The 11,671-nt window shown below is 43.6% G+C and overlaps 1 protein-coding gene across 3 annotated transcripts in view; it reads right to left on the reverse strand.

The window, feature by feature from the left end:
• CYFIP2 (cytoplasmic FMR1 interacting protein 2) overlaps nucleotides 1–11,671 on the reverse strand; it is a 130,573-nt gene that overhangs the window by 51,941 nt on the left and 66,961 nt on the right. For all 3 annotated transcript variants that reach the window (XM_024760134.1, XM_024760135.1, XM_024760136.1), the window contains 3 exons: nucleotides 9,350–9,469; nucleotides 2,277–2,476; nucleotides 1,321–1,408 (listed from right to left, as the gene is read on the reverse strand). In XM_024760134.1, coding sequence (XP_024615902.1) covers nucleotides 1,321–1,408; nucleotides 2,277–2,476; nucleotides 9,350–9,469 — 408 coding nt within the window. The remainder of the gene's footprint in view (nucleotides 1–1,320; nucleotides 1,409–2,276; nucleotides 2,477–9,349; nucleotides 9,470–11,671) is intronic.

Raw genomic sequence — 11,671 nt, forward strand, 5'->3', positions numbered from 1 at the left:
CAAGTAAATTTTTCCATCTTCAACTAACCAAAAAAAAAAAAAAAAAAAAAAAAAAAGGGAGATTAGCAGTCATTGGAAAGGTATTAAAGACATATTAGCACCAACATAAGACTTGCTCCTTGGTATAATCAGCAAGGTTTGAAAAAGTATTGCAAAGGGAGTTACTTTGTGAGTGACTGTTAATTCATGCCATGACTGCGACTGTCTACAGTGCTGTCTGTAAAGGTTCCCTGATTTGAGAGAGTTGCCTTGACCAGACTGGCTGCTCTGGAGAAGACACCTGTACTCTCTCAGCATCATCCTAAGACGTTCTAAGCCCCACATTCAGGCCCAAGTGAAAGGCACTCAGCTTGGTTCCTCACACTTCCCAATCTAGGGCTCCCGACCTAGAGAAGCACCTTTTCTAACCATGCTATATTTATCCAGTCACTTCTTCTTCTAAGTCCCTCTGTGCTTATTTTGTGAAAATGGGGTCAAAGGTGGCCATTTTTCATCCATCACACACAAAAAAATCTTGGCTTTTTTGCCGTTGTTGTTGAGCTATTGCACCCTTTCTGTGGCGTTCTCCCACACAAACCCACAGGGTAAGAAACGATCTCCTACATATGTCATGGTGATGGTAAGACTTTGTGAAGGGTGTCCCCCAGTGCCCACCCCGGGTGTGGAAATGGAGCTGGAGGAGGGTGGAGATGCGTCTGCTTCAACCTCTGCTAAATCCCCAGCATGGAGAACCTGCCCAGCATCTGGCCTACAGTGGGGGCTTAAGGAATGTCTGTTTAACGAATGGCAAAGGACTGAAGGTCCAGAACAGGGACCACCTGGGAAGCTTTGTTAGTGTCAGGACTGGCACTGTGAGCAAAGCAGCAAAGAGACAGGAGGAGACCTCTCAGCTCTAACTCCGGCCATCTGGGATTTCCTTCAAAGCTCCACCTTCCCAACGGCTTCCTATCTGCAAATCCCTCATCTTCACGGAGCACAAAAATCCCAGAATCGCAGGATGATACCCCAATGAATCCACCGAGAACAGGAGGAGATGGGACGCCGAGACCAGGAGACCCACAGGCCTATTTCCCTGCTTGCCTCATAAAGTCCTCCCCAGGCTGTTCCTGCCCAGAATCCAGCCCCACCAGGTCTGCGCTCACCCTCATCCCTGCTAGTTGTGAACAAATAAAGATGAATATACTTGCAGTTGTTTCTGCCTGGATTTCACTGCTGCCTCTGTAACTCCAGGCTTCTTGCTTTTCTGATTTGGGGAACACTCTTCTATCTGCTTTTGCTCACTAGTCCTCTTAGAAGTAGGACACAGGCAAGACCACTCACCTTGGACCCGTAGAGGTAATAAGGCTGGACGTTGGCGGGTTTATCTCTTTGCGGTTCTTGGGTGAAAGGAATGGCAGTTCGGACAAAACTAGTAGAAGAAAAGAGATGGGGCAGGAGTTAACTGGGTCCTAATATTCTTCTTCACGGGACTTGATATAGCGGGAGCCCTTCCTCATCAGGCACACCCACACTGTTTCTTAGGCCGTGGCCTATACAGGTACTTCTGACAGACTCCCGTTTTTAACTCCTGCCTCCTTTTCATAGATGGGAACACTGTAATCCAGGTTCACAGGCTCGACTTTGGGCTTGCAGCTGCTCAGACAGTGGTCAAGAAAGTCGAGAACAGGGTGGGCCTGGAAACAGCCTTCTCCAGGGCTTGGACCCTCCACCCTCAGTTTGGTTTCCTCAAGAGCAGAGTGCTGCAAACTCTTTCTTTAAAGGCCCAGATAGCAAATATGTCCCGCTTTGCCAGCCAGATGGTCTCTGTCACAACTACCCGACGCTGCTGTAGCACAGAAGCACCCATAAACAAGCTCATAAGCCGTAAATGAGTGAGCGTGGATGCCAGAGTTCCAATAACACTTTGTGAATTTCAAATAATTTCTACTTGTCACCAAGTTATAATTCTTTGGATTTTTTCCCCAGCCGTCTCAAAATATCAATACCATTTTGAGCTCACAGGCTGAACAAAAAGAGCTGGCAACTAGAGGTGCCTCGTGGGCTGGAGTGTGCAGATCTCTGCACAAGAGGATTGAAAGTCCCAAATCTTTAGAGAACTGGAAGTCCATCTTGCTAAGTGTGTGGATTCCTCCCAGACCCTTCCGTGACTCTGGCACATACTTATTCTACGCTGGCCGTGAGCCAGGCCCTGATGACACTGACAGGGCTTGTCTGGAGGAGACAGCTGGCTGCTTCCACCGCCACCCCCACTCTGCTTTGCACAGAGACTCCCTTACCGGTTGGTGGACCCATTGTAGCAGTAGTTGGGGAGGAAGTCGAAGTTCAGCTCCCAGAAGACGTGCAGGGTGATGCGGCCGTAGGGGGCAGACACGTTGTGATTGGCCTCCCGGAACATGGCATCGAAGCTGTCCAGGGTCATGTGCTTACACAGCAGCCGGTGTGTGAGCCGATTGATCTCCAGCAGCCACTCCAGCTCCTGCCCAAAGAGAGAGCCCACGGCTGCTGAGGACTCACACACGCGCCTTGCACGCAGACACCATTATCTGACAGATGCCTTTCATGCAGGTGAGGGCCCCTCAGACAACTTTATAACGGCCAGCATGGGACTAGGACCGCTTACAGTAGTATGCGACGTTCCCTTCTTCTGAGTGAAGGAAGTACCAGACCATGCCCAGGGAGGCTGTGTGCCTGCCCACAGAAGGGGACCACAGACCATGAGCAAATCCCTTGTCTGCACCCCCCTGGGTAGAAAAGCATGACTACTTGCTCTCCAGTTTCTAGGTTTGTAAGGAAAAAGCTTGTCCCTCTGAGTTGCAAGTAAAGTAAAAGAAAGTTGTGAACATCCATCCATCACCAGAGGCTATCTCCACCTTGCAGAAAGCAATCAAAAGAGCTACCACCTACTAAGTACTTACAATTAGGTTGGACCATGTGAAACTACTGTTTTTTAGGTCAAACACCATTCAATGTTAGTAATTTTTTATGGTTCAGTCTAATACATGCCAAGCAGTATTCTAAGCACTTTACATGTGTTAACTCACTTCACGCTCAAAAACCCCTAAAAGGTCAGCACGATGGCTGTTCTTACTGTATACATATAGAAACTAGGCTTTAAGAAGTGCAGTAACTTGGCTTCAAATCCAGGAAGCTGGGCTCCAAAGTTCACATTCTTAACAGTTGTATACTATAGAAATTTAAAAAACAGCTGGGGGCAGAACGTTCCCTCATCTGGACTCCTCCTGTGCCCCTCAGTCACACAGGGTTTGGTTACACATGTTGGCAAAGGTTTGGCTGCAAGCTATGGACAAAGGACGTGCATGAGCTGTGGGCCCTGGTCATTTGGAATCCAACCTTCAGGCAGAGAACAGGAGCAGAGTGGATAATATCTGGACAGAGCAGGTCACTGCACTTGCTAGGAAGTAAAAAGGATAAAATCCTTTGGGCTGGCTTTAGTTCCTTGCTGTATTGCTATCAAAGAGAATCAAAGCACAGTCCTGTGCAGAAAGCATCTCTGTGATGCTCTAGGACACTCCTATACTGTAGTGGTTAAGCCTTCTTTTGAGATGGGTATGACTGCCCCTGTTTCATAGAGGGGAAAACCGAGGCTCAGAGGATGAAGTAACTCGCTCTGGGTCATAGAGTGAATACAGAACAGGGCTTAGGATGTGATCCCAGGTCTTGTGACTCCAAGTCACATGTGTTTGGCCCCTGTGACACAGCTGCATGGAATAAAGAAGCAATGAGTAAGAAAGCCCTTTGAAAAGTAAAGATGGCTTTACAACATAAAAGCTAAAAGAACGTCGGCAAAGGCAGTTCCCCTGAGTGTGGCCAGGAGGTGGGATGGTCAGAGGGCCAGCTGTAAGAGCTGGGCCTTGGAGCCCAGTTGTCTACAGTCATAGGAGGTGGCCTCACACCAGAGATTCAATTTTATTTTCATCAGCCACAAGAACCCTCTGACTCTGGTTGGGGTCCAGAGTGTGGTAGGCCCAGACCACGCTTCCAATCTTGGAGCTTCGTCTCTCTGAAACTCAGATTCTGTGGCTGTAAATCGGTGGCAAAATACTGCATCAAAGCAACCTTAACTGGCTGCAGGTAAGTGAGACAAGCAGGGGGAGGAGGGAGCCCCGGGCTGAGCCGTCCGTGGCAAATTGGAGAGCCACTGCCAGATAAAGGTGGAGTGGCTACTTCACGCCATCTGATGATTTGTTACTATGTCGGAATGGGGCTTAGTGATGGCAGATCTTGCCAACCCTTGAAAGAAGGCCAAAATCTGGATTGCAATTCTGGAATGGTAGCTTGAAGAATAAGTTTCCAGTCACTGTGCACCTTGAAGGAAATGAAGGGTGGAAATACAGAATCAGCTGTCTGCTTCCATCTCTTGGGGCCTAGCTAGCTGGATGGCATTTTTGTTCCTATTCACTTAGGGTGGGTAAGTAAGTAAATAAGTAAATAAATAAATGCAATGAATGTGCATGATTTTATTTCTAAGATCACTGAGTCCCTTAGCACATGGAGGTGCCCTGTTACCATGAAGAGAGCTACAAGATGAGAAACTGGGATTGAACAATTTCTGTTCCAATGTTCTGTGATTTTAACGATCTCACAGATGGGCATCAGAGACTGAAGGAGAGAGTGCTCAACTCCGCTGATATGAGGGTGCTGGAAATGTAGGTCCACTTCTTCCGCCATGCCCCAGGAGTTTTTATTATGTAATGCAAACTGTGTTTTGCATCAGCCATGTACTTCCAGCCTTTCAATCAGAAGAGGGCACTTGCCTGAGGGATGCAGGGCTCAGTGCATCAAGGCACAGAGGTTTAGAAGGCCACAGGGGTGGTCCAGGTGCCTTCTGAGAGGATGTCAGCTCTCTATACTAAAGCCGGTTTACTGGGGGGCAACACAGAGAAGCAGCACTGGGGAAACAAAACACCCAAACGGGCAACTTCTGTGAAGTAGTGGAAAGGGCTTTTCCACGGGAACCGGAAAACTTGAGTGTCAGCCGCACTTGGCCGTTAAACCAGCTCTGTGGTCCAGGCGGGCCAGGAGAATAGGGGTCTCAAACTCAGGCACAGCAAGGCCTGGTAGGTCATCCCATGAAGGAGTCGTGCCACAGGGCCTGCGGCAAACCCAAGAGAGCCCAGCCCAGCCGATGGGAAAGTCTAGTCATTTCTAGGCAATTGCTGCTATCTGGGAAGGCTGGTCTGAGGTTGCCAGAGCTTCTGCAGTTTTATTCGAATTCTTCCAAGTGTTAAGTGTTGCCTCCAAATTTCAAATATGCTTCACAGCCTAAACAAAACACAGCCTGCAGGCTGCCAGCTCTCAACTTCGGCATCAGATCCCTCCGAGAATCTACTTGCTCAGCTGCGTATGATTAGGGCCACCGACCGATGAAATCTCCGCAACCCTCCCAACTGGGCATCAAGCCACCCCCTCCCCTATCTCAGGACGGAGCTTCTAAGGTGGAGGGAAGGGCTGAGGGGAGCATATCCCTTGCTTTGTTTCTCAGAAGAGGCAGAAGGCTTCTCAGCCAAGGCAGTGGGGGCCTCCTGACCCTACAGGAGAGAGTATCCTTGGGCTCTCCTCTTCATGGGCTTCATGGGAAGTGGCTACTCTCCTGGAGGATGTTGCCCTCACCTGACAAACACAGGCTTTCACTGTTTGTTTTGATTTTGTTCACAGCTAAAAGAACATTCAGTGCCTTTCAAGGGCTGGGAAGAGGCCATAGATACCCACACACAACCCAAAACCAGTTTTTCCATAAGATATGCTCATTCATTACTGGAAAACTAGAAGATACAGATAAACAAAGAAGATAAAAACAAAAATCCCACCTCTTGGAGATAATCACTACTAACATTTGGCAAAGAAAAATATTTCTTAAAGTAGATCTCCCAGAAGAACTTGTGCTATACCATAGTCTCTCAAAGTCAGTGACCCAGTACTTTGGTGGGCAGTTGGGTCAAGTTCTCTTGGAAATGCTTCTGAGAATCTACCTGAGAGCACCTCATTTGTAGGTCAAAATTTCTATGTTCCTCTCTTTTTTCATAAGCTATTTTCATTAAGGGCAAGGAACTAGGCAAAGCTCTTTCCTGGCAGTATCTCATTTCACCCTTTCGACAAGTCTATGAGGTGGATTCTAATATTTCCTCCATTGTACTACAGGCTTGCAGTGTAAGATAAGCAACTCACCCAAGATCACCTAGCTAGTTAAGTGGCGGGGCCAGGACTGGGACCCCAAGGTCTTTCTGATGCTAAAGTCCTAGTTCTTAGTCCCTTTTTCTTTCTTTCTTTCTTCTTTTATTTAATTTATTTTAAACTTATTTATTTTTTTGGCTGCATTGGGTCTTTGTTGCTGTGTGGGCATTTTCTAGTTGGGGTGAGTGGGGGGGCTACATTTTGCTGTGGTGCACAGGCTTCTCATTGCGGTGGCTTCTCTTGTTGCGGTGGCTTCTCTTGTTACTAGGCATGCGGGCTTCAGTAGTTGCAGCGCACAGGCTTAGTTGCTCTGTGGCATGTGGGATCTTCCTGGAACAGGGATCGAACCCATGTCCCCTGCATTGGCAGGCGGATTCTTAACCACTGCACCACCAGGGAAGTCCCAGTCCCTTTTTAAAAAACCACCTTGTCCATTAAAAAAAAAAAATCCTTTTTATTTTGAAATAATTTCTGACTTACAGAAAAGCTGTGAAAACTGCAGACTTCCTGCATATTCCTGACCCAGTTTCTCCAATGTTAACCTCTTACATAAGTTACCTAAAGTAGGAAACTAACATTGGTACAATTCTATGAACTAAATGACAGACCTTATTCAAATTTCACCATTTTTTTTTTCCATTTTAGGGTTCAATCCAGAATCCCACATTGCACTGAGTTGTCACGTCTCCTTAGCCTTTTCCAATCTCTAACAGATTTCAGTATCTCTTTGTCTTTTATGATCTGGATGCTTTTGAAAAGCATTGTTTTTTTTTTTTTTTTTTTTTTTTTTTTATGTATTGTGTGTGTGAAAAGTATTATAAACCTTTTACAGTACAGTACTATATAGCCGGTTATGTTAGTTGGATACCTAAGCTAGCTTTGTTGGACTTATGAAGAAATTGGATTTACGAACGCACTCTTGGAACGGAACTTGTTCGTATGTAGGGGATTTGCTGTATTATGAACCAAGTTTTTGTGTGGATATTCACCGTCATCCGGAGATTTAAGTCTCGGGAAGGGAATGCAGCCAGATGTTCATATTGTGTTGTAAAGTTGTGTCCCTGTTTCAGGATTGCTCTTCAGGAGGACAAACGAGTGTCAGAAAAGGCCATGGCTCACGGGCCCAGCCGCTCTGCGGCATGTGGGATCTTCCCGGACCGGGGCACGAACCCGTGTCCCCTGCATCGGCAGGCGGACTCCCAACCACTGCGCCACCAGGGAAGCCCAGCAGGCAGATTATTACGCACTGCGTCACCAGGGAAGCCCACATTGTTCATTTTTGAATGCCATGTGATTTGGGTTTATCTGATATATTCTCATGATTAGATTGAGATTATGCATTTTGCATTATGCATACATATCAAGGGATACATGAATATACCTTATTTCTGGTGATATTAACCTTTCATGCTTGGTTAAGATGGTGTCTGCTATGAATGGATAAAGAAGAGGTGGCACATATATACAATGGAATATTACTCAGCCATAAAAAGAAACGAAATTGAGTTATTTGTAGTGAGGTGGATGGACCTTGAGTCTGTCATACAGAGTGAAGTAAGTCAGAAAGAGAAAAACAAATACCGTATGCTAACACATATATATGGAATCTAAAAAAAAAAGAAAAAAGATTCTGAAGAACCTAGGGGCAGAACAGGAATAAAGACACAGACGTAGGGAGTGGACTTAAGGACACGGGGAGGGGGAGGGGGTAAGCTGGGACGAAGTGAGAGAGTGGCATGACATATATACACTACCAAACGTAAAACAGATAGCTAGTGGGAAGCAGCCGCATAGCATAGGGAGATCAGCTCGGTGCTTTGTGACCACCTAGAGGGGTGGGATAGGGAGGGTGGGAGGGAGACGCAAGAGGGAGGGGATATAGGGATATATGTATATGTATAGCTGATTCACTTTGTTATACAGCAGAAACTAACACAACATTGTAAAGCAATTTACTCCAATAAAGATGTTAAAAAAAAGAGAAAACATAAAAATAACAAGTATTCTGCAAAAAAAAAAAAAAAAGATGGTGTCTGCTAGATTCCCCATTGTAAAATTAGTATTCTTCCCTTTGCAATTAATAAATACCTTAAAGGAGATAATTCGAGACTATGTAAGAATGCTTTTCCTTCTCTAAGTATTTTTAAAATTTTTGAGTAATTTAAAAACTTTGGTGAAATACAGATAACATAAAATTTACCATTTTAACCCTTTTTAAATTAGGGTTAGATACATTCTTATCGTTGTGCCACCATCACTACCATCCACCTCCAGAACTTCTTAATCTCCCCAACTGAACCTCTGTACCCATTAAGCACTAACTCCCTATTCCTTGGCAAACACCACTGTACTTTCTGTCTCTATAAACCTCACTATTCTAGAAACCTCATAATAAGAAGAATCATAAAATACTCTTCGCAAAGTTCTGCCCGCTAATTTTAGCATCTGTTATTGGATCCTGCCTGCAACCATTACTACTGTGGTGTTCTAATGGTGATTTTCTACTTCTCTCATTCCTTCTACTCATCTGCTTTTGAAGCGTTAAAAGCTTCCTTTGATTCACCAAAAGATTGATCAATCAAGTTATTCTAATTCTTGGAAAGAATTAGCAGAGAGTAGTTCAAATTGCTGATTAATAAAAGAAGGTAGCAGACCTGTCCCATGCTTGTGCATCAGGAATAACTATATAATTTGCACGTCCCAGCACAAAATGAAAATGTGGGGACCCTTGTTAGAAAATGATTAAGAATTCCAAGATGGTGACAGCAGAGCATTAAACCAGTGAAGAGCCTCTGTGGGCTCTATACTACTGCACACCCACGAAGCTGACGCTGCTGTGTAACCTTCCCTGGTTTGTTAGGACCACCCAGCTACTTTACAGAGCTGTAGGATCCTAAACGACAAGCAGCTGTGCCCCAGGGCTGGCCATTTCTAGAGATCTCAAGACACCCCCTCCACTCCCATTCTCTAGGCAACCAGGAAGGTAAGATTATTCTTCTTCTTTTTAAATCTTTTTTTTTTTCCCGTCTCATTCAGATGAGAAAGAGACCCATTGCTTCTCTGTAACTAGCTCAGTACCGGGCTAACAACAACCCCCAATGAGGCTTCTAGTCTGAGGAGTCCCAGAGCAGAACTCACAAGGGCCCCCATCTCTTACCACGATGGAGGTCAGGTCCTCACTCTCAAAGCGGCTGATGGCCTGGTCCAAGGATTTATACATGGCGGCAGAGATGCGCTGGGTAATGAGTCTGTTCAAGTCAATTGATCTACCCAACAGCTGCATAGAAGAGAGAGAGACAGAGGGAGAGATACAAGGTTACTTATGGTTTGTTTACACAGGCACATGACAACTAAATGCAATGCATTGATAGGAAATTGTATTAAAATTATAAACAACATGGCCAGGACAAATAGGGACTCTGAAGAAAACAGTATTATTAAATTTCCTGAGTATGATAATTCTATTTGGATGATGAAAGAATGTCCTTGTTCTTAGGAGATTCACGCTGAGGTATCAGCAGTAAAGTGTCATATGTCTCCAACTTACTCTCAACTGGCTAAGAAAAAAGTATGTATATTAAAATATATATTTTATTATAGTGGGTTAGCCAAAAAGTTCATTTGGTATTTTTCCATAGGATGTTACAAACATTTTGGTCAACCTAATATTTATATATATATATATGTTTTTTAAATTATATATACTATAAACATATATTTAAACTACACTTACTATATTTATGAGAGAGAAAAAACACATATATGAGAAAAAGAAAGTGAATCAAATATGGTTAAAACATGAATAATCATGAATCTGGCTACAAAGTATATCTGTGTGTTTACTGTGTTATTCTTTGATAAACACAGATGTCAAAATCCTGAACAAAATACCAGCAAACAGAATCCAACAGCACATTAAAAGGCTCATACACCATGATCAACTGGGATTTATCTCAGGGATGCAAGGATTCTTCAATATACGCAAATCAATGTGATATACCTCATTAACAAATTAAAGAATAAAAAACATATGATCACCTCAATAGATGCAGAAAAAGCTTTTGACAAAATTCAACACCCATTTATGTTAAAAACTCTCCAGAATATGGGCATAGAGGGAACCTACCTCAACATAATAAAGACCATATATGACAAACCCACAGCAAGCATCATACTCAATGGTGAAAAACTGAAAGCATTTCCACTAAGATCAGGAACAAGACAAGGATGTCCACTCTCACCACTCTTATTCAATAGAGTTTTGAGCAGTCAGAGAAGAAAAAGAAATAAAAGGAATCCAAATTGGAAAAGAAGAAGTAAAACTGTCACTGTTTGCCAATGACATGATACTATACACAGAAAATCCTGAAGATGCCACCAGAAAACTACTAGTGCTAATCAACGAATTTGGTAAGGTTGCAGGATACAAAATGAATGCACAGAAATCTCTGGCATTCCTATAGACCAACAATGAAAAATGAGAAAGAGAAATTAAGGAAACATTCCCATTTACCACTACAACAAAAAGAGTAAAATACCTAGGAATAAACCTGCCTCAGGAGGCGAAAGACATGTACTCAGAAAACTATAAAACAGTGATGAAACAAATCAAAGAAGACATAAACAGATGGAGAAATATACCATGTTCTTGGATTGGAAGAATCAATATGGTGAAAATGATTAGACCACCCAAAGCAATCTACAGATTCAATGCAATCCATATCAAACTACCAATGGCATTCTTCACAGAATTAGAACAAAAAATTTTACAATTGATATGGAAACACAAAAGACCCCAAATAGCCAAAGAGATCTTGGGAAAGAAAAACGGAGTTAGGGGCATCAGGCTCCCCAACTTCAAACGGTACCACAAAGCTACAGTAATCAAGACAGTATGGTACTGGTACAAAAACAGAAAATTAGATCAATGCTACAAGATAGAATGCCCAGAGATAAACCCATGCACATAGGGGCACCTAATTTACAACAAAGGAGGCAAGAACATACAATGGAGAAAAGACAGCCTCTTCAGTAAGTGGTGCTGGGCCACCAAACCAGCTTTACAACAAACACTAAAGGAACTTCTCTAGGCAGAAAACACAAGAGAAGGAAAACACCTACAATAAAAAACCCAAAACAGTTAAGGAAATGGTAATAGGAGCATACATATGGATAATATCCTTAAATGTAAATGGATTAAATGCTCCAACCAAAAGACATAGACTGGCTGAATGGATACAAAAACAAGACCCATATATATGCTGTCTACAAGAGACAGGATTACCACAAGCAACTATATGCCAATAAAATGGACAATCTGGAAGAAATGGACAAATTCTTAGAAAAGCACAACCTCCTGAGACTGAATCAGGAATAAACAGGAAGTAGAAACAGACCAATCACAAGCACTGAAGTTGAAACTGTGATTAAAAATCTTCCAAAAACAAAAGCCCAGGACCAGATGGATTCACAGGTGAAT

This window comes from Neophocaena asiaeorientalis, unplaced genomic scaffold, assembly GCF_003031525.2.
Source record: "Neophocaena asiaeorientalis asiaeorientalis breed wild unplaced genomic scaffold, Neophocaena_asiaeorientalis_V1.1 scaffold336, whole genome shotgun sequence".
NCBI classification, from domain to species: domain Eukaryota; kingdom Metazoa; phylum Chordata; class Mammalia; order Artiodactyla; family Phocoenidae; genus Neophocaena; species Neophocaena asiaeorientalis.